Below are 22,924 nucleotides of genomic sequence, written 5' to 3'. Positions count from 1 at the left end.
TTCTCTGTCGTGTGTGCAGGAAGTGGTCAAAGCCTTGTTTGGTTAACTGAAAAGAGAAGCAGACCTTCTGACAAGAAGGTATTTACCCTCCATTTGCGCCTTTACAGGAGCCAAATCCATCAACCGGTGCAGTTTTATTGGCACCCGGAGAGAGACGAATACCAATCGAGGGAAAGAGGCAGAGAGAGGGGGGCTCTTTTGCCGCCCAGGTGGGACAGGATGCGACTCTGCCAGCCTTTATTTGACGACCGTTTCACGCAGATAACTCGTCACGGCCTCGACACGACACGTTTCACAAAAGTTTCTCGCGAACCGCTTCCCCTGCACCCATCACCACACGCGAAACATCACAGGCTAAATTGAACGATTCTGAAATAATTTTCTCGCACCACCCACACGGCAGGTATCAGTGTGGGTGCCGGGCTGGTCTAAACATAGCTCTGTGTCTGTTTTCCAGTCACCTCAGCCTACACTTTGTGGCGGCATCACTTTACTGACAGCGCTGCTCCCAGTGACTTAGAGGAATAAGCCACCGTATGGCATCCCTATATATGGTACGCAGCTGTAGTGCTCTCTAATACCTCACTGGACAGGCCTTTAGATGAGATGAAACGTCAGCTGGCTCAATAATACACGGAAATAAGTGATTTAAAGTATTAGTTTAAGTTGTTTGGACATGTTTAAATAAAACAAAATCAAATTGTCCCTCTACATAGACCCCTCTTGTGTTGAGGTCAAGAGGACCAGCTTAAGTCAAGTGGTTGTCATAAGACAAGCTGAGATAAGATAACATTGCTTCCACCGTGACAACAGTATATATTATACCACCAGCTAAGATTATATGGCCTGAGGCATTACAATTTATGGGAATACGTGATTAAAAATGTAGTTTAGGACATAACTGAAGCTAGAAATTTGTTTATTCTAGACAATAATAGGTTGGACATTGATTGAAAGGGGATTTAGCCGAGGGTGGACAAGGACTGAAGACAAGGCGGCCATCTAAACAAATCTAAGATGAGACAAACTGAGGCAGTGTGAGATGAAATGAGAAATAAATGTAAATTTAAGTAAAGACTAGTATACGTGCAATACAGGGACAAAGATACGATAAAAGGGATGTAGATATATATAAATGCAAATGAAGAAGTTGCCGATAAGATGAGTTTGGTTGTTGGTAATTAGACGAGACAGAGGAGGAAGTGGGCGGAACGAGGAAGACGCGTTTGCGCGTGGGAGAAGCGTCGCTCTCTCATTCGAGTCCAGGTGCGCGTCACCGTCAGAGGTGAAAAACTTTCTGAACGATGGATTATTACATGAGAAGTGCCGGCAGTCATTTATAATGAAGTAACTTTTTGAGTTAAACATGTCGAAGCTCGGCTGCAGCGACGGAGGAAAGTGAAAGTATCGACAGACGGTAAGAGTCGTTATTCATTTATACTTTAAACCTTATTTAGCCTGCAAAAAAAAAAAAAAAAAAAAAAAACCTACAGCGTTTTACCCCTTTTAGTGTAAAATATTCCTTACATACGATTACCATAAATTATCCTAAAATAAATTTTAAAAAGTGTGTGCGGCTTGTAAAAACTTTAATTAAAAGCAGCAACTTTCGAAATAAATCTCATTAACTTGGAAATCTGAGACATTCGATGCTGCTGTTGGTTTAATGAAGAATCTATTATCATTTATGCATTTATAATCTTTTGCGTTGAGTTTTAATTTTGCATTTCATAGTGCGGGCGTGCATGCAAAAATATAATTATGTTAAAAAAAATATATATATAAAAAAAAAGTTGTGACCTCTTCGGAGGTGAGAACCTTTCTGCGGTTTATTCTCATGAAGAACTGCATCATTTCCTGGGGAGATCAGAAATATAAGTCATCAAATGTTTCCGAGTAGAGCCGCAGACAAACCGGAAAGAGAGAAAAAAAATCAGTCACAGTAATATGCACAGTAAAAATAAATAAATAAAAAGAATCTAAAAAAAAAAAAAAAAAAAATGCAACCTGTGAGAGCAAAACCACAAAGACTCTTTTGTGTATTGTGTTTCTAGTTGTAGGTCAATATAGGGTTATTTTATACTGATAGCCCGCTCACATAACAGGTTTCAGCATTAAACGGAGGCCTTTCCTCTCTCTCTCTCAACTGTCTCGTCATCACTTTGCACAATAAACAAACTGCACCAACAACAAAGGCATCGCCCCTATACTCCCGCATCCACGCACACATGCACAGGGGAGAATGCAGGTACTGTGCAAGCAAGTGACTCACACAGAGACAGCGAATGCATGCATCTCAGAGATGTGGCGACACTGTGGCCGGAGCCCCTCGTTTTCTGTTCCAGCCCCCGCGCCCACCGTTGGGGGAGTATTTGCTTTCACACAGGGGACCAGCGAGAATGAATCAGAAATCTGAGGCTTTCATTTAGACGGGAAAGTAGCGACGAGTGAGAGAGATGACAGAGATGGTTTCCCCCCCTTTTTCACAAACATGCTCGAACGCTTGAGTTTGGAGGGAGATGTGCTGCAAATGGAAATCACTCCAAAGAAAGAAAGAAAGAAAGAAAAAGAAAGAAAGAAAGAAAGAGACTTGTCGACTGAAGAGGATGGGAAAAAACTCTCCCAGGCTGCAAATTGCTCCCAAGACAAGATTTTCAGGGCACAAAAGTGACTGGCTGTAAAAGATGAAAAGTCAATAGCGCTGATAATGAACCGTCATTACCATGGCGGTGATTGATTTTTATCTTCATCCTGCTGACGTGAGGGGGTTCATATTTATTGGCAGGGGATGAGTTTCTTTCTTAAATTCGATTGATGGGTCTGCGACTGGTTTGCGGGGCTGGAAGACTCTGAGACTCGGAGACACTATCACATAATAATAGCGGGTAACAGAAGAACTGAAAGACAGAATAGTAAAGAGGCATAAAAATAAATGCTCGGAGGCATTTTCAGCAGCTCTAACTTTCAAAACGTTTATACACCCACACGACAGCGCTGCTTCGCTCAGCCTGCACTACTAGTCAGCAGAAATGTGTCTTTACTGTAAGAGAATCTGAATATATGTCCTGTTTTATTTCTGTCTGTCTTTGTGTCTGTCACCTCCCCGCTGTACTCCACTCCACTTCTCTACTTGACTTCTCCTTTGTCTCTTAAGCTGGGACGCCTAATCTGTCTCCCCACTAATAGTGACCCATCTGTCACACCTCTTCAGTTTCTTCAGCCGTCCTCCTTTCTTCTCTCCTCTCCTCTCCTTTCGTCATGTCCGTATCCATGAGGAACCCGCCCCAGCGCCGGCGTTCTCTGGGTCCCGTCTCGCCCAAACGCATCTACAGAAACCTGTCGGTCAGGCTGAGGGGTGGAGAGTCATCTGTGTCGACGGAAACCAATTTACCCAGGCACTTCGGCAGGTCTCCAGATGCTGTGAGTACGAAGGGGCCGACGGAAATGTCCTCTGTCCTCCCGAGACGCAAAACATTCTGGGCACATGTGTCCCTTGTCTTTGTTTCAGTCATCGTGTAGTCGACGTCTTTAAAAACCTGTAGTCCTGGCCTTTCCGATGATATCTCATGTGTAGCGCTGAATTCAACACATCACAGTTAGCTTCATAATTCATGGGAATAAGTGAAAATGTCAGTAAAGCTGAAAATGATTAAACATTATTTTTCAAGGTTACATGACTTTAAAATCCTCCTGTATAGTGGACTTTAACAACGTCAAGTGTAGAGATGAGATGAGATGATATTAAACCTAATGGGAAGATGAGATGAGATGAGATGAGATGAGATGAGATGAGATGAGATTAAACCTAATGGAAAGTTGAGTTGAGTTGAGTTGAGATGAGTTGAGATGAGATGATATTAAACCTAATGGGAAGATGAGATGAAACGAGACGAGACGAAACGAAATGAAACGAAACGAAACAAGACGAGACGAGACGAGATGATATTAAACCTAATGGAAAGTTGAGATGAGATGAGATGAGATGAGATTAAACCTAATGGAAAGTTGAGTTGAGTTGAGTTGAGATGAGATGAGATGAGATGATATTTAACCTAATGGGAAGATGAGATGAAACGAGACGAGACGAAACGAAATGAAACGAAACGAAACAAGACGAGACGAGACGAGACGAGACGAAACGAGACGAGATTAAACCTAATGGAAAGTTGAGATGAGATGAGATGAGATGAGATGAGATGAGATGAGATGAGATGAGATTAAACCTAATGGAAAGTTGAGTTGAGTTGAGTTGAGTTGAGTTGAGTTGAGTTGAGTTGAGTTGAGTTGAGTTGAGTTGAGTTGAGATGAGTTGAGATGAGATGAGATGAGATGAGATGAGATGAGATGAGATTAAACCTAATGGGAAGATGAGATGAAACGAGACGAGACGAAACGAAACGAAACAAGACGAGACGAGACGAGACGAGACTAAACGAGACTAAACCTAATGGAAAGTTGAGATGAGATGAGATGAGATGAGATGAGATTAAACCTAATGGAAAGTTGAGATGAGATGAGATGAGATGAGATGAGATTAAACCTAATGGAAAGTTGAGATGAGATGAGATGAAACTTAATGGGAAGACGAGACGAGACGAGATGAGATAAAACCTAATAGAAAGTTGAGATGAGAGTTGAGTTGAGATGAGATGAGATGAGATGAGATGAGATGAGATGAGATGAGATGAGATGAGATGAGATCTGACACAATATGAGATAATAGATGACATGAAATTAAATATGAAAAAAAATGAAATTTCATGAGAAGTTGAGTTGGAATGCGATGGGAAGTTAAGTTGAGATGAGATGGTGAGAGAAGAGTCATATACGTCCAGATGAGACATATGAGACTGTTACTATCTCAGTTGTGTCCCTCGGTCAAAGTGAAGCGCTGTGGGAAACTCCACCCTGTTCCCACCTGAAAAACACGACACACGTACACTTGCTGACCTTGTCTAACTTTCGCCGGGTACTTCTGTCTGCACTTCTTTCAGGAACGCTACGCTAACAGTTTTCCGGTGCCCGGCTGAAGCTGAGAACTTTAAATATTCTATCATGTTCTGATACAAACACACAGAGAGGAAAGTTAGTCTGAAGTCTACTGCAAAGGTCAAACCATAAAAAGCAACTAATCACAACTAAAAACCCCCCCCCCAACTTTTCTCGGCCTCCGGAGGCTCGTGGATGCATCGTTCTTTGATTTATGATCTGATTTCCTGCATTACTGTCTCATCCTCTCCCCGAAATAAATCTCTCTCCTGGTATAAACCCTCTTTCTCTGCCTATTCCCCATCAGTACAAGAGCCTGTGGGAGGCGGTGGAAAATGAGGACACTCTGGCTGTACAGAGCCTGCTGTCCAGAGACCACACCAGCGCTGGAGGAGGAGGAGGAGGAGGAGGTGGAGGAGGTGGAGGAGGAGGAGGAGGAGGCATGTGGGAGAGGGGAGAAAGGAAAGAGAAGGACTGGGAGAGAGACAAGGAGAAGGGGGTGAACAGAGTTAGCGAGCAGGGCCTCGTCCCTCTGGACGTGGCCGCTCTTACCCACAATTCCCCTCTGCTTCACGTGCTGACGAAGGCAGGAGCCAGACACAACCCAGTCTGTAAGTCCTCAAACAGAAACGTTAAAAAACAAAATTTAATTTAGCGCCAATCGCATTCAGATCACGCCCCTGCTTCTTTTTTTTTTCTCTGCGGACAGTGTGCCGACCGGCCGAGTGGGAGCTCAAGCTGGAGGCTCTGGTGACGCTGGCGGGCAAACGGGTGGAGGAGAGGAGGATGGATTTGGCGAAGAAGGCCGGGGCCGGGCCTCAGGCTCAGGCCGAGGTCCAGAGACACATCGGCCTCTGGCGACTCCGGCTGCAGCTGTACTGTCGCATGAGGGAGAACTTTCAGCGCACAGGTCAGCGGCCTTGGCTCAGCCTCCAGGCATTTCCTGACTCGTTTATTTTCTCTCCGCTGCTATGAAAACACGATTCTTGCCTTCTTCTTCCCACAGTTCCCAAATATTTAGCTTCTCCAACACGACCTACGGTAATAGAGCACTCGGTCCAACCAGAGCCGTGTATTAGAGAGAGTCTGGCCAACTCAAACCGTGGGCGCCATGTTTGCTACATCAGAGGGAACGTTCTGCAGTGTAACTCTATGGGGCAGATGTTGAAATAAATGACTTATTTTCACCATTAACAGGCCTATAAATGTTATTACCAATGTCTGTAAATATGTAAAAGGTCCTCACTTAAATATCCCAGCATCTACTTCCTTTAAATATCTTAAATGAGCCTGTAAAATGCTTTGTAGCCCAATCACCTCATCAGTCATGGAGCTGTGTTTAAATTCTGCTCAGTCTCCGTGTTCATACATCATCGTTAAAAGTTTGAAATTATTAATACTCAGAAATAGTGAAAATCAAACTAGTCTTACTCTTATTTAGCGTTATCATTATAGCATTAGCACGCTAACCATAATAACTTAGTAGTAACTGTGGCAACGTTACGTGTCAGTTAAATTTTCATGGACATAAATTACATGCACACATGGGTTTCACAGTATATATGACGCTAGCTGCTGTTTTTCTAAGCCTTTAGTCTATATAACTAGCTAGCATAAGGTTAGCATAAGGCTAGGTTAACTTCTAACTTAATTTGTTTGTACAGCGGCGTTTTTGAGACCAAGGTTCACATTAATGATGGTATCACTTTATTTTTCTATATAAAATCTTAACAAATGTCAAAGAGAGACGTTGACATTTATCTCACATAACAGGGAGAAATCATTAATCCACCTTTATTCTCTGTTATTGCCACTTCTCTATGGGTGAATATTGGTTAGATGTATCCAACGTGCCGATGAAACACGTGACCAGCTCAGAACCAATCAGCACAGAGGGACAGATCAGATGGTCCATTCCCTCGTTGGCCAGACTCAACGTCCTCCCGTATGAAATCTTTTACCGATTTCCAATCTGACCCTCTCTTGTAACTCAGAGTTGGCCACTTGAAAGTCTCCCTCTAGCTGCTTTCAACTCATCCAAAATTCAACACAGTGCCTTGTCATCTGTCTTCCCCGACTCTCCCATGAACCTGAATGCCCTCCACCAGCTGCTCCTGGCTGCCTGGACCAAAAAGAAACTAGTAGATATACCAAACCAAAGCCACTTCACTCGAGCTCCTTCAATTCTTTGTCGCTTTGCCTCTTGAGTTTCCTTCAGTGGCGCACGGGAATATTGATTTCTCGTCTAGGTTTGATCGATTATCGATGTTAAAACTGTGCTTTAACACCAGCAGAGTACACATTAGAAAGTAAAGACCGGGCACTTATTTAATAGGAACTCCTTTTCCTTCCACCTGTCATAGTTATGTTCAAATTACAGCTTGTGTAAATGGAGAAAGGTTCAGCCGAGACGGGACGAGCTTCTATCAGTCAGTTCTTAGAAGACGCTATATCGGAGCTTTAGAGACAGTTTATCAGCGATAGCGAGAAGGTGATTTATTTCTTTTGGTTTCTATTTCCATTTAAAAGTAAAGGGAGCTCCTCAAATTCTTAAAATTTCTATTAACATTCAGTTACTATAAATTTTATGAAATGAAACACCAAAAAAAACAAAGATTCTGGGATCTCCTCAGTTCTAATTCACACTTATGTATCAATTTAAAGTGGATAAAAATGTATAAAGACCCATTTATATCTGTTAATCATGGCATCGTCTGACGTCTCTCTACTCTTTTCCATTACCTGGTGTATTTTCCTGCAGCAGCTCAGTCAAACCACAAAAAAGGAATTTCAAGAAAGCAAAAAAATCCTTGTATCAAAGAAATACGTCTTATTTTTTTGTTCAGAGACAAGAACTTTGTGTTTATTTTAAGATTTTGTGTCAAGCAAAAAAAAAAGCTTAACCCATTGTCAGATTTGTTTTCCCAATACAAGACGATTTGATTGAATATGAGATTATTTTGCTTCTTTCTGCTGTTTTTGCGGTGCAGTCGGTTCGCTGTGTGTATTTGTAATGTTTGTCGACGGCTCTCTGATGCCTGGGAAATGGAAGGCGAATAGATTTTTATGTCCCTTTTCTGAGAAGATTAGGCTCAAGTTCACATCTGCGCTGATATCGTGGATGTCGAACTGGCGTCCACACATGTCTTGGATTAATTATTGGTTCGAATGCTCGTGCTTTTTCTGCTGGGAAACTTTTGGACCTGGCATTCATTCATGTGGATGTTACTTAAACCAGACCAGACCAGGAACCCCCAAGCCCCATAGCAATAAGACTCTTAACCCAGTATTAGACAGATGTTTTTTTGTTTGTTTGTTTTTTGGTGGGATTTTTAGATTTTGATTTATTTGTAAATTCAGTATACAAGGAGCACATGAACACATGTGCTCTGAGTTACCTACTGTCATTTCAGTTCAGCATCAACATTCACTACTTTGACATTTCAACATGAATTTAAAATTTTTACCACTATAACTAACAACTCTCACGACTAATTAAGTGTTTGCTGCACACGTAAACATATCGACGTCTATCAGGTTCCCACAGCTTTACATCCACCCGTTTTATGGCCTGAAGTCATACATTTATTCAGATTTTTCTCCCTCTCTCTTGAGGGGATTTTTACCTGATGTGTCTCCTTTGGTTTCACCCATAAAGGGGCGTGGCCTTACCGCTGAGTACACTGCAAAAAAGGGGAGGGATCTAAAAACAAGACAAAAAACACTAAACCTGAGGGTAAAGGTACTAAAAGAAGGTGACATTATCTGTCCAAGCAGCAAGATCATTTCACTTGACAAGATTTCTTAAATTGAGTTTGCCAAATCTAGAAATAACCAAGTTAGACACTTGAAATAAGACGTTAACTCTTAAAACAAGACAAATTAAGTTCGTTTTATTTGTCTTGGTAAGAACCAAATAATTTGTGGTGTACGGTTAATCTCTTCTGTTCGTGTAGCATCCGAAAGGTGTTGGGACTGAGCTCAATATAGGAAGTGGGGGTTTGGGAGCCTGGCTACCATTAATCTGTTGCAATATTTATCTGACGTCATATTTTTTATTTTATATCTATGTGTCGTGTCCAGAGCTGCCCGGTCCTCCCAGTCATGTGTCCATCCTGGTGACCAGCACCTCGTCTCTGTTTGTGATGATCAAGGAGCCAGAAGGAAACACCACGGGCCTCATCACCCGCTACAGAGGTAAACTGCCACCCTGGCATTTCTTTTTCTGAGTCTACTTTAGCTCCTGGTTTTCACAGTTACTTCACAGCCAAGAACCCATTAAGCCGAGGTACGGCGAGTTCCCCCCAAAAGTGTAAACACTCAGGTCTGTGAGTTGTTCTCCCTGGTGGAGGTTTTGAGCAGAGCCAGAGAGGATGCATGTCAGTGGGACTGTTTTGTGTTCGCAGTGGAGTGGAGCACCTCAGCCAGCTTCAAACGCATCCTCGGATCAGTCCAAGTAACCGAGACCAAGAACCCCTCCCACGTTATCAAGGGGCTGACGGCGGTGAGTCGCTCACACGCATCAAACCGGTATCAGCTACAAACACAGTAATCCATGATGTAGAGGCTGACACATGCAACGTGAATGCAGCGTCTCCAGACCGACACACATTCTGCTACCCTGAACCACTTCCCCTAAGGAAACACTTCTCAGCAGCCTCTCTTCACCAGATGAATTAATAATGAGAGTTATTTCTTTGTCTTGCAATAATTCACGAGGTTAATGCACGCCGTTAATTTGGCTTCTGCAAATACAGGGCGTGCATTACTTTGTAAGAGCGAGTGCCTACAATGTGAAAGGATGGGGACCACCCCAGAACTCCACTCCGGCCAGCGCTGCCCCCTCCAGTGAGTATACTGAACTGCAGGCACACTGCTTTTTGGGAAAGGTTTCCACTCTTTTTCTCACCGTCCCAGTGTGATCTCAAACCTCACGGCTGGTAGATTAAGGAATTATTGGAACGTGAAGAATTAAAGATGCTGGGTTGATGAGTCTTGCACACCTGCAGCTCTTAGTCATACTGGCCTACCTCGTATGGTTTATTATTACAAACTGTAACACTTTTAAAATGGAGATATTTTTAGTTTAGTTTGAACGTGTAAAAAAAAAGTCCTACAAAATGATCACAGGGAGTTTGCGACCCCTAGGGGTTCCGCGGAGGTACTGCAGAGGGGGTTGCAAAATCTTTGGTTGATTGGGCATTTTTTTTACATATATTATATATTTATTTATATATATTAAATATATATTTATATATTTATTTTCCCCTACAATTTCACCCTACTGTTGCACTTATCTGAAATAAAAAAAGAATTTGATGATGATAATAATAATGTATCTTCATTAATAGCACTAGGCCGAGTTTAATATAGAACACACTTAATCTCTCCATCAGTTTGTTTTTATCATGTGAAACTTTGGTCACATCCTGTTGTCTTAGTCTTGCCTCTTCATTAGGTTCACTAGTCAATGCATTTTTATATATAACAGTCCACCACTAATTCTCCCTTCATGGCTGTTTATATGTTCAGTTTATGTTGAAACCTTGTCTGGACGTATATGTTATTTAGCCTAGTCCACTGACTACAATGGGGTGGTCAAAATAATAGGAACATGTGTCTGTGCAACTCAATAAATTTTCACAAAACTGCAAAAGTAAAAATACAGCTGGATCAAAAACTTAATTTCTTCAAAATAAATAAATAAATAAATACTGAACACTATGACCTTCATGAAGATAAGATTTAATGCAGGAATCTTATATTAAAATTGATTTTTTTTCTCTAGTGTATCTAATAAACTGGTAATTTGATCTTTATAAAGACTTGAACCTAAAACTTGACTAAAGAAGACACGGTTGAATCAGCTCAGATTGAATCAACTTTCACAGCACACAGATGATCTCTCATGCAGACACTCTTGCTTCCTAATCACTAAAACAGAAGAAAAAAAAAAAAGCTCTCAGGACTCTCCTGCAAATTACTTCTTGGCCCCTGCAATGATTTTCTTGAACTGCATAAAAAGGAACGTGATGAACTGCTTTCCCTCTTTTCTCCTCTCGCGCAGGTTGGAGGGAGTGCATCGGTGTGAAGTCACGGATCAGAAACCACGAGTGTCTAGTGAGGAAACTGCTGGAGGATGCAAAAGACTCGCATTATAGAGGATACTGCATAGGTAAGAATTTGGTGTTGTAGTGCACCCCTGGTACCTCAAATCATTAGTGGATATACTGAAAGTAGACAAAGAGGACCCAATCAAACAAACAAAACTGGAATATTATACTATTATGTACATATGTGTGAGGTGCAAAAGTCGGTGAACCCTTGTTTCTAGTATCTGCTGTTGTACAGCAGTTCCCAGCAACTAAATGTTTCTGGTAACTGCTGATCAGTGGTCGATTCGATTCGATGTGGGTGGGTTTCCTCATATGAGCTGATGCTTCAGGTCCTTCCACAACATTTCTATTGGATTAAGGTCTTTGACTTGGAACATTATTTTTACGGCTTAATATTTAATGCAAAATGTTAATAATAATGTGTATTTGCTTAGTTTAACACATAATGCATGCTTAATCTCCCAACAGTTTGGGGAAGACCTCTGATTTAGCCTTTAAATGAAGGGGTGACATCACTTTTGCACATCACAGATAATTAATATTTGGTACCAATGTATAAAATTTAAATTTCTTCTGTTCTCTTTGGGTTCTTTCTGGGTTGTGTTTGTCCACTTTTCTGTAAAAAATCAGCTGATTTTGCACAATTGTCATGCAGAAATGAATAAAATTCTGAAGGGTTGTGTAAGAATTGCTCCAAATGCATTTAAATACGGAATATGTTTTGTAACTACCTGTCTCTAAAGATCAGAGGCATCATAGGATCAGACTTTAATTCCTGCCTCTTTTCACCGTCTTATATCGTGTACTGCAACGCGTCAGCTCTGCTCAGCACAGAAACAACCATTTCACAGTCAAATATCTTGCAAACCCACACACGAACGCACGTTGTCGGATAAAGTGATTTTCATCCGGTCTGATCCTCATCTCCTCTTTCCTCAGAGAGCCCTAAGCCCCTGAGTCCCAGCAAGAGGCTGTCGGTGTCTCGAGGCATCAAACAACTGTTCCAGTCCGCCACCAAGTTTGTTCGTCTCCTACAGAGGTAGCGCTCCCATCTGTCTCACCCGCTCCACTGTGCCTGGAGGGGATCAGGAGTAGAGGATTAAACGGGATGCGATTACAGCGGTGTAGGCTACAGAGTACAAGTGCAAACTCTTATCTGTGGCGGTTATTGAAAAGAACAGTAGTCACATTAGAGCTGCTGTAGCTGCAGGATTAGTGATAAGCGTCAATCAGTGGATCGCGCTCGGCTGACGACAAAGGCCCCATGCACAGGAAACAAATGATGCATCGTTTTCAACTCATAACTTGAAAGTCGCTCAGAGTTCAGCCGAGGGCGTTTACAGAGAATCTGTGAGATTAAAGTCACCGTTTTTGTTTTCGGGACATAACTTCACAGATTACTTTGGAAATTCTCTGATCGCCGACATTTTTACAACATTATGTGTCCATGTAAATAAACAAAAACAAAACACTTCTTTCTTTTTCTGTTAAAGTATAATTTACAAAAACAAAACAAATGGACCTTGACTGAAAAGGTAGAGGCTGAAACCCTTTTTAAATTTACATTTATCCGTCCTCTCACTTTAAAGATTTTTTCAAAGTGTGTGAATTCTACCGACAGTAAATCGTAGGTCTTTAACAGGGGGTCTGTGGAGGGGCTGCAGGGGGGGTTGCAAAATATTTGGTTGATTAGACATTTTTTATATATATGTATATTTTAATTTTCCTCCACAAATTTACATTTTAACCATCTGGGTTCCGATTGGTGGAAAAATGCATCGCACCCACCAATCAGGAAATGACAACGGTTGCTAAGGAAGAGGAAAAGTTGTGGCGATATTCAGTCTATGGAGTAACTGCAGTTAAAGAGAAAGAAGCCAGAGATTTTGGACTTTTAGATATTATTACTGATTGTTACATCTGATAGTTTTGTAAATAGTTGTACAAAAATGCATTTTCTGCATTTTAATGGAAATAGTTGTAAATAGCTTTGCTAAATTTGTTCATAAGCTTTTGAAATGTATACTTCTAAGTTATAAAAATTGTTCATTTAAACATGTTTGTGGTTTTCACTGTGAAAAATTTAACCTTTTCCTACTCTGATTTTATGGTTTTAGTGTGGTTTAAGGTCCAGTGTGTTAAAAAATAATTGTAAAATGACACAGGTGAGGTTGTGCTGAAAGAATGAAACCAAACAAGGCAACGATGTAAACTGTTTTTAAGATGAAATATAAAGATAAAACCAAATGTAGTCAAAAACGGCCAATTATACTCTGCAGGATTAAAATGAACCAAAATATTTTAATAAAGGGATAAATGAAAACAGAAGGTGTTATCTTTCAGTCTCTGCCGACAGCTGCTGATATAAAAAACAAATGTTCAAACCTGTGAGTTATTTGAATAGATCAGTAATGAAAATAGTGTTTATAATTCAGTTTTATTAATTAATAATATGGTACCTGAATAAATCTATTAAATGTGTTACACGTTTTCATTCCTAATTGTAAATTATTCCACAGAGTGACTCCTTTAATTGAAATACATCTTTGTTTTACGTTAGTTCGTAGCTTTGCTTTTTTAAACACCCTCTTAATTCACATCTACTGGATCGAGTGTGAAACATCCTCGATACCCAGTCATGTTCTCATCGAGGTGAGACGAGTTGAAAATCTTCTGCGTAAGGAATAAACAACCGCCAGGCCTGAGTCGTGCATTATTAATGACGCTATAGGTTTTTAAATGGCCTCGTCCAGCAGAAAGTAAACTCATATTTATTCTGTCTTTATTCTCGTATTAGAGGCGTGTACTTGGCGACCGTGTTCTACCACAAGGAAAACATCATGGTGACGGCCGAGGATCAGATCCCACTGGTGGAGATCCAGTGCTGCTCCACCTCCATCACACACGACTTCCTTTGGTTTGCGAAGGTGAAGATTTAACAAAGTCTGTGGGATTTCCTCCATTTGTTTTTGTATTTTTTATTTTTTGAGACTCAAACTGCATCTTATTTACTTTTTTTTTCTTGCAGCTGTCCTGTGCGTGGCAGCAGGTACCGTGGCTCCAACAGGCCCTCTCCTCCGCTCACTCATCGCCCTCCTCCCTCCTCCAGAACAGACACAACATCTTAAGAGCCGTTTCCCAGCTGCAGGTAGGAAGTTAAGCGGCTTAAGATTTAAAAGCATCAAAATGAGGCTAATTGCTATTTTAATTACTCCTCCTCCTACTATTTCAGATTTTTTTTTTTCTGCCATACCTGCACCCACAGAAGCTGCATTAATCCCTAATATCCTCCTAATTCATCCTCCCTGTTTCTGTTTGCACCTTTGTCTGCCCTCAGACTTCTATGGGAACGATGGATCTGGGCCAGGTTTACTACGAGCCGCTGAAGGACCGGCAGGGAAACGTCTTACTAGTCACTGTGAGGGAATTCCCAAAGCCTCCCAGGTGAGAAATAAATGAAAGATTTAATCCGTATGAAGGACAAGTTCAGAGGAAAACAGTCTTGGAACACACTCGTGTTAGAAACCTTGACAATTAACCCCCCCAAAAAAACCAACCTGAATTTAAAATTGTTACCATGTTACCATTAAGGGACAAAAATGGCCTCTTATAAAACACCCTAAAAATAGCATATTAATATTTTTTATACTTTTTTTACATAAATATTTTAATCCACTTCAGTATTAATCATAAATATCAAAAATTTGATTATTTTCAGACTTTTAACCCTTTATATGCCAGTGTTTGTGATTTTATTTATTTATTTTTTTTGTAGTGCCCGATTTACAACAATTTTTACGTTGTTACCACTAAGTGAGTTTGAAATATTCAAATATGCTAACAAGATAAATAAATAAATACACACCTTTGCCAAATATGGTTGCAAAAAAACAAAACTACCACGAAGTTATGAAAAAAAAAAAATAAATAAAAAAAAATAGAACTGAAAATTACACTTTTGTCCTGGCATGAGTTTTAAATAGTGGCTGAAAACGAGCCAAACCTGCTCCATAGGGAACTTGTTCATATTTTCTATCTTGTGTACGGAGTAGGCGTTCGTGGTTTCGTGTAAATAACAAAAATTGTATTTGGTTTCTAAACAAGAGATAAGACCTTGTGTAATAAAACAAACCATTAAATTGGCCTCTGGATGCTCACCTGTGTTGCTCTGCTGAGATTTAGCGGTAGCTTCAGTCGTTTACCGGAATTTGTTCGGTATTAAATGACGTCATCGTGTTGGTGGTGTTGTCGCCATTCCTTGAAAATTACGGTGCTGCATTAGTTGCACATTGAGCTGTTACCTGGAAAAGTGAAGCCATACTTTCCGCTGTTTCAGTCTCTGCCATAGCCGCTTCCTTGTGTCACGTGATGTGAATCACCTTCTTCTTTTATTTTATGGCGGTTGGCAGAAAAAAGAAAAACACTTTTAGGTGCGTTACCGCCACCTTCTGGACGTAAAGATTCCGCACGAAAAATATAGATAAGGGGAATCGATAGAATGCTAATGATATCGATGAATTAAAGCGTTTGGAACCGGTTCTTTATCCAGTTATCGATGCCCATCTCTAATCAGGACTCATTTTTTGTGTAAGATTTTTACATGTTTTGTGTATTTGTCTTAATATTTTTTAAGTGTCTGCCTCAGGACAGTGGATGAAATTTGGCAGCTAGCTGTGCTAACTCTGGCATATTTATGTTGATGCTTTTTATATTGATTCTGATGTGTTGATTAATGTGCATTGTGCTAATCAAATAATAATAATAATAATAATAATAATAATAATAATAATAATGATAATAATAATAATAACTTAATAACTTATGACTCAGTGACTCTAAATAACTAACCTAATCTACTAACCCGCTGTATGTAGCCCCCCTGACCCTCCCCTCCACTGGATGCCTCTGGACCGCTTGGAAAAGAACCGTAGCAGGACCCCCCTACTGCCCGAGCCCACCGCCATGGACATGCTCTATGAGCAGCTCAAGGTGAGAGAAACATCACAGTGTGTGCAAAAGAAAAATGAACCGATGCTGCTAACCTTGAAAATGCATTTCAGTTCATTTAGCCCCTTTTCACCCGAGGCTAGTTTTACCCGGGAACCGCTAGTAATTTGTAATAATTGCAGAGGTCGTTTGTGGTCTTTATCCAGTGCAAATCAATTTGTAAAGTGAAAATCACCTCCCATATTTCTCCTAATGTAGAGGTCCTGTGATGAAACAAATCAGAGTGTGTGCTTTTCACTTCTTTTCTTGGTGACTTGTGCTTGATTTGCAGCCTTTTTTTTTCTGCCTCTTTTCCCTCACGAATCATGAATCACGTGTATTAAACCAAACACAGATTTGAACACATTCAGACCCGTTCTCACCAGAATAACAAAACTGAGAAGGTCAAAGAGATGGTGCTGCAGCTTATATTTAGTGGTGCATTAATGTGTTCATCACATCCCTGGATGTGGAGCTGATTTAATTACTGAGAAGTAGTTTATAAATTCTCCCCTCGGAATCGATACTTTCTCATCGCATCATGTTTTATTTTTAAAAATACGTATTCCACTGGGTCGTATGTGGGACAGCAGTAGCTCTTTGAACCAATCAGAGTTGTGTTTTTTAAATGCTGCGTTATGCAATATGATGTTTTCTTTGTCTGTAGCCATTATAGGAATCAACCAACACGTTTTATCAAAGCAAAATATGTTTTTTAACTGTTTGATTCCTCAAGAACAAAACCACTTAGAATGATTCTGATTTTTGTGATAGAAACTTCAGAGTCTTGGCTTTAAAAAGAGACCAAGACCATGAATGAGCTCCAAAATGTTCATGAACTTTGGGTATGTCCTAAATAGGTGCAAAAAGGCTGGAATAATAAGAGGTTAATCTGAATCTGCCGTAAAAAGTGGTATTAAAGTTAGAATATTTCCTCTGACATGAAGAGACATAACCAGGGAAAAAATAAGTAAATGCCATGAACAGTTGTAGATCATTTCTGAATGACGTCCCAGGTAAAACTAATCCTGTGTGAATAGCGCTAACATCTAAACATCTCATCCTGCTAGCATCTCTTAACATGTTTTATCCTCCTCCTCCTCCTCCTGTGTGATCCAGGAGAAGATGTCCTTCCACAGACACAGCATCCAGTGGGCCCAGTCCGGTCTCTACGTGGGCATCCTGAAGCTGTGCAGCTCCGTGGAGCAGATCAGGGTCCTGGTTCCCCAGAGGCTGCCCAACCTACTCCACCACACGCGGGTCCGACACAACCCCCACGTCTCCAGGTAACGCCGTTCGTCAGATCCCTCCCCTCGGTTATTTTCTGTCTCATTCTGCAGATGGTTTCCCCCGTACGAGCTTCAGGTTCTGCTCAAGGTTTCTTCCAGTTTGCATGTTCTCCATGTGTCTTCCTCCCACTGCTCATTAGGTTCACTGGTGATTCTAAATTGGCCGTAGGTGTGTGTATGAATGGTTGTCTGTCTCTCTGTGTCTGTTAGGCCTGAGACAGACTGGAGAACCCCCCAGAGGACAAGTAGTTACAGAGAATTAATGAATGAATGTACTGTGGCTCAAAAATGTGTCAGAGAAACTTGGAAAACAACCCAGAAAAGTGTCTGCACACACAAACTGTTCAGCGCAACCAAATATTTATTGGCATTCGTATGTATTTACTCACATAATGTCATTTGCATTTGGTTTTCCTTTGTTACGCACATGCGAAAAAAAAACAACGCTGTACGAGAAATGTGTTAGCTAAACAAGTGAACCAGCAACAGTTTGGGTTTGTCAGATTGTTTCTGATATTTGGACGGTTCTCCTCAGACAGCACAGTTTGATTGGTAAATTTAAGAATAGGAGCCCATCTTGTCCAAATGTCCACTGAGGTGAACACTACCGGTCTAAAGTTTTACAACAGCATCAGCATCCTCTGGTATAGTTGGTCAGAGCTTCATCCTACAGCAAGATAATGACCCAAAACTTTAGTCCAAGCTCTACCAGAACTACCTCTAGACTCTATAACCCTGTGGAGCTGGTTTGTGGACTGAAGCGTGAAAGCAAAGCTCCCTACAAATGACCCACATTTCTGGAAACTTCTGCAACAAAATTGGAAAAAACTCTCTGGAAAAATCCAAAGTTTAGAATATATTTTGGGTTATATATTGATTCCATGCGTTTTTTTAACTTCAGTTGTTTATTTGGTCAATGTTTTCATTACAGAGTACAACGAGACATTAAACTGCATGCATTTCAATGAAAAAAAAAAAGAAAGAAAACTTACAAAACTTTTGACTGGTAGTGTAATAGGAGGAAGCGGTTTCAACCATGATGGGTTTATCATCTTCCTGGCTGTCAAAAGTAGGACATGCAAAAGATACAACTTCCTTTTTTTCCAGTCTTCCTTTGGGGCAGATGTCTTCAATAGAGGGTTCTTCTGCAGGAGGGGTCGCAAAATCTTTGGTTGATTAGACATTTTTTTATAAATATATATTTTTTAATTTCCCCCCAAATTAAAATTTCTTTAAATAAACATTAATGTGAATCCAACAGATTTTAGTGAAGGGATAAAGGTAGAAGATGTTGAGGTGAATCATTGTTTAATATCAAGAATAATTTGTTATAGAATTAGTATTTAATGGGCTCTTTGTGCCTTATTCTGCCTTTAATAGCGACGTTTTGTTAACTGCGTGAGTTATTGTGTGACAGTGAGGAGTGGGCGTGGCTCCAGAGTCACGTTTACACGGCAACCAGCGGCAGCGTTCAGAACCTGCTGAGCGGCGGCGGTGGCGGCGACGACGAGAGCTTGATGGAGAACAGCAACCTGGTGGATTTTGTTCGGTCTCTGAGAGCGGCCGTCACACATCTCCTCACCAAGCTCAACATCCCCCTCTACAGGGTAAATAATCATAAAAAACTTTCAGCCACCTCCAGATAAAAAAAATCTCCTATTTTACATTATTTTATTTCATAATTGCATGTTCTTTGTCTCTGACAGGCGTATCAGTACGGAGTGTACACCCGGGAGCTGCTGCAGTTTGGAGAAAAGGTGTCCATGCTGCTGCTGCTGCCCCCCAGCGAAGACTTCAGCTCCAGCTACTGGCCCCTGGTGGGGACCAAGGAGCCCGGCCTCACCATGCCCCTGCAGATCTTTGAGCTGGGTAAGACCTAAGAAAGGCCAAAAGCCTTCAAAGTGGCCAGAAATACCTGGCGGGGAATTAATATCTTCTCTTTGAAGTAAAGTTTTATCACATGAGAAGAAAAATAAAGTAATTTTATTTGCCGTACACTTTACTGAACATTTCATCTTCAAAGGAACTAGAGAATTTGAAATAAGCCTCAGAATATAACCCTTGAAATGGAATTCAGTGTTGGAAAATGAAATATACATAAATCAAAGTGCAGTTTCTGATCTTTTTTTCCACTGAAGATGAGTCACTTTGATTGTTTTCTTCTCATCTAATCAGTCCCTTTTTGATCCTCAGCCACTCGTAGGGATTTGTTTGACTTTTTAGTTTATATCCATCTTTCCATCTGACCCTTCCCCCGAAAAATTCCCTTGGCACTAATGAGTTGTGAAGCTTTATTTATTTTTTTGGCTTTGATGAAATGTCTTTCCTTTCAACTCCTTTTGGCTCCAGTTCACTTCTGGACGTATGAGCGGGACTTCCTGTCCCAGTACTGCCAGGCCTGGGTGAAGCTGGAGCTGGACACCCATCTGGCCCAGCAGGCCCTACGAGAGGCCCTCGACACCAAGGAGGTGCAGGAAGCCCGAGAGAGGCTGAACCACATCACCGAGCTTTCCCAAGTACGAAAAGAGGGCGAATACTTTGAAGGGGAACTCCTCTATTGTTTTATTCACCCCTCTGTGAATAATGTAGGATAAAGAAATAATAATCAAATGCTCTTGTGGGATGTCTGCTCCTCTGTTCCTCCAGCGTCTGGATGTGGTGTGGAGAGACGCCCGCTGGATCATGGACTGTTTGCAGTGTGTTCGGTCCAAGCAGTGGGTCGGGGCGGTGCCTCTGGGTCTGGTCATGGGAGGGGACCCACCACCATGTCCTGATGGGGAGGAAGAGGAGAGTCTGACTGCCCGACTGACGTGGCCCCATCGGACACGAGCACAGAGAACCATGACAGGTACGACGATGGTGTCCTTAATTATGTTAATTCATTTTGTTTATTGGATGGATCCACATTAGCTGCCTAGACATAAAACATAACCTAAATGATAAGTTTTAAACATACGAACATATCTAGCATAACTACACTTCAACAGACCCCTTCACGGTTTGTAAACAATGTGATGTTTTTTGAGGGGCGGGGCTTAACTGGAAGCAAAACATCGCAAACGCCATAGCCCGTAAACGATAGTTAGCATATTTCAATGGACTGTTTTGGCACGAATGGACGAGGAAAACATATATTTTAGAGCACATACGAATACACTCACTCTCCAAGTTGGTCACCTGTTAGCAAGAGGCTAACACTGTCACTTTCAACTGTGAAAATGTCATCTTGCCGTATTTTTTGGTGCCAAAACCGAAAAATCAAAAACACTAACTTGAGGTTTTATCACATACCAGCCACAGCCAGTTGTAGACAACTTTGGTTTGGCTTTGGTGATTAAAAGTAAGGACTGGAGCGAGACAGTCAACAACCCACACACTTCAAATCAGGTCAGATTAATATGTAATGAATCGTCAGTTTCAGCCCGGAAAACGTTATTATGGGTGAGACTAAATCGTGACTAAAATTACGTTAAGTTAACCATTATTTAGGGGATTCTTGTTACATGTTAATGCTAATGCTAACCTCTAGCTAACGCAACGTTACTTGGGTGTTTCAGGGGTGTCCAAGCAGAAGTTACATTTACTATGTTCTCCTTCACGGTGGTTCCACTTACTTCTTGTAATATCTTTGTTGGAGAGGCTTCACTTGATAAAGACAGACCAGATTTCGTCCCCTCCATCCAACGACTGAGAGAGTAGGGATCGGTGAATATAGTCCCATCAGTCGGAGTCAACTTTTTAAAATACCACTCATGGTCTATATTATGTGTTTTCCTTGTCCAGTCTTGCCAAAACAGTCCATTCAAATATGCTAACCGCCGTTTTCAAGCTATAGTGTTTGAGATGTTCGGCCTCCAGTTAAGCCCCGCCCCTCAAAAAACACATTACATTGTTTACAAACCATGAAGGGGTCTATAATAAGACCACCAACACTGTAACACAGGTCTACAATGTTTTGTCAGAATGAAGTCTGAACTCCTCACTTAACTTGCTTTTGTATTAAAGCTAAATTTCGCAACGTTCTGTTTGTCTTTTCAGAGAGTCCAGTCAGCGCGCCTCCACCAAATGTTGTCTCAGCTGAAGTCTCCGCTCCAGGAGGACTGGCGGTCGTCCCTGAAGAGACTGCGCTGGTGCTGATGGAGGGCGTCGCTAAGGGAGGGTACCCCGTGGACTTGACCACCCAGCCCACTGCAGACCTGACGACCATCGGCCAACCAGATTTAGGCTGCACGAGCAATTTGTTAGAGTCGGGGTTGGAGCCTGCCGCTGTTGCACAGCTGGAAGTGGGGTACGGGGTTTTGGACGCAAAGGAGGACTTCCCCTCCTGCATCACAGAGGTGATCCGGCCGATGGAGATGGCGGAGCTGGTGGACATCTTGCCTACGCTGAGTCTCATCGAGGAGGAGATTCCCTCCGGATCCTCCACGCCGTCGATGATGGATATGCTGGAGAGCTTTGGACTGGGGATCGGTGAAAACAAGACTTTCTTTGACTTGGAGAATTCAGACGAGACGGATGGAGGTGGGAGCAGCAGCAGCAGCAGCAGTGTGACCGAGATGCACCGTGGCAAAGTGGCGGCACAAGAACAGGATGTGGCAACTTGTTGCTCCACGGCGAAGGCCACAGACGGTGAAGCTCCTGCGTTGAGCTCTCAGCGCAATAAAGAGACTCAGCAGGCTTCCAGCAAAGGAGGAAGCTTTCCAATAAGGAGCCAGGTGGAGTGGGACAAACCCTCCAGCAGTTTGTCCTGATATCGACTGAAACACCAGCTTACTTTTGAACTCTTGTTGATTTTAGACTCCGGTGAAGGAGTGTCGCCTCAGTTAAGATGAACTCATCCGAGACGTCATTACAGCCCATCTTGTTATAGACTCGGGAAAGGGAATATTGCACATTTACTTTCTAATATTCAGTCCGTTAGGTGGGAAAATTAAGCTACAGTCGAAGTTGATATGACTTGAAAATCCATTCCTCACTACAGCACAAAGCCTCACTGCTGCTCGTCGGAGCTATAAACAAACTGAACTCACGCGGCCCAATCGAACGGAAGCATCTTGTACCGTGTATTTGTATGTTTAACTAAATAATTACGGTTTCTTTTACACTGAAATGGAAGAAACCTAATTCAGTCAAGGGAAGTTTGAAGATAAAATATTTGTGCTGCCAGAAAACCAAACTCAGCATGTCGTATCTTTTTATTCTATGTTCACAAATGATTGTACACTTTTATTAAACTGTTTTATTCTACTCATTTGTCTGCATTTATCTGGTCTAGAGAAGAAAAATGTTTTCCCCAGACTCAGTGTGAAGTGCGAGGCCTTGACTACATCTTTATATTTCTTGTATCTATATTTATTTATTTTTTTCCTGTAGAACTTCAACACAAGACAAGGACACAATGAAGCTGTAGAGAAATATAAGAAGCTATACAGTGACATGGATAGTGCAGCTTGAAAGTATGTAAGTGGGGGAAAAAAAATGCCTACACTCCTACAACTGTGAGAACACGTGAGTCATAGTCTATAAGAGGTGCAATTACTCGGG

General features: G+C 41.5%; 1 protein-coding gene and 1 long non-coding RNA gene across 3 annotated transcripts; one reads left to right on the top strand and one right to left on the bottom strand.

The window, feature by feature from the left end:
• Window positions 1–1,249: 1,249 nt before the first annotated feature.
• On the top strand, window positions 1,250–22,627 carry LOC124998369 (ankyrin repeat and fibronectin type-III domain-containing protein 1-like). Its single transcript, XM_047572720.1, has 19 exons — window positions 1,250–1,417; window positions 3,155–3,420; window positions 5,297–5,600; window positions 5,699–5,899; window positions 9,073–9,186; window positions 9,396–9,493; window positions 9,747–9,837; window positions 11,057–11,164; window positions 12,045–12,144; window positions 13,903–14,032; window positions 14,134–14,253; window positions 14,443–14,549; window positions 15,980–16,094; window positions 17,211–17,377; window positions 18,798–18,987; window positions 19,087–19,249; window positions 19,730–19,896; window positions 20,027–20,228; window positions 21,419–22,627. The coding sequence occupies exons 2-19, from the start codon at window positions 3,259–3,261 to the stop codon at window positions 22,129–22,131; spliced, it is 3,252 nt and encodes a 1,083-aa protein (XP_047428676.1). The 5' UTR covers window positions 1,250–1,417; window positions 3,155–3,258; the 3' UTR covers window positions 22,132–22,627.
• On the bottom strand, window positions 10,719–15,943 carry LOC124998370. 2 transcript variants are annotated; one of them, XR_007111050.1, is made up of 3 exons: window positions 15,264–15,943; window positions 11,990–12,180; window positions 10,719–11,121 (listed from the first exon to the last, which is right to left on the bottom strand). It is a non-coding gene; the product is annotated as an uncharacterized LOC124998370 (long non-coding RNA). The 2 variants fall into 2 exon arrangements; XR_007111049.1 differs by having other exon boundaries at window positions 10,719–11,118.
• Window positions 22,628–22,924: the final 297 nt, after the last annotated feature.

Source organism: Mugil cephalus, chromosome 20 (assembly GCF_022458985.1).
Source record: "Mugil cephalus isolate CIBA_MC_2020 chromosome 20, CIBA_Mcephalus_1.1, whole genome shotgun sequence".
Lineage (NCBI taxonomy): Eukaryota > Metazoa > Chordata > Actinopteri > Mugiliformes > Mugilidae > Mugil > Mugil cephalus.
Note: the sequence above shows the minus strand (reverse complement) of the source record. Positions and strands in the feature narration are given on the sequence as shown.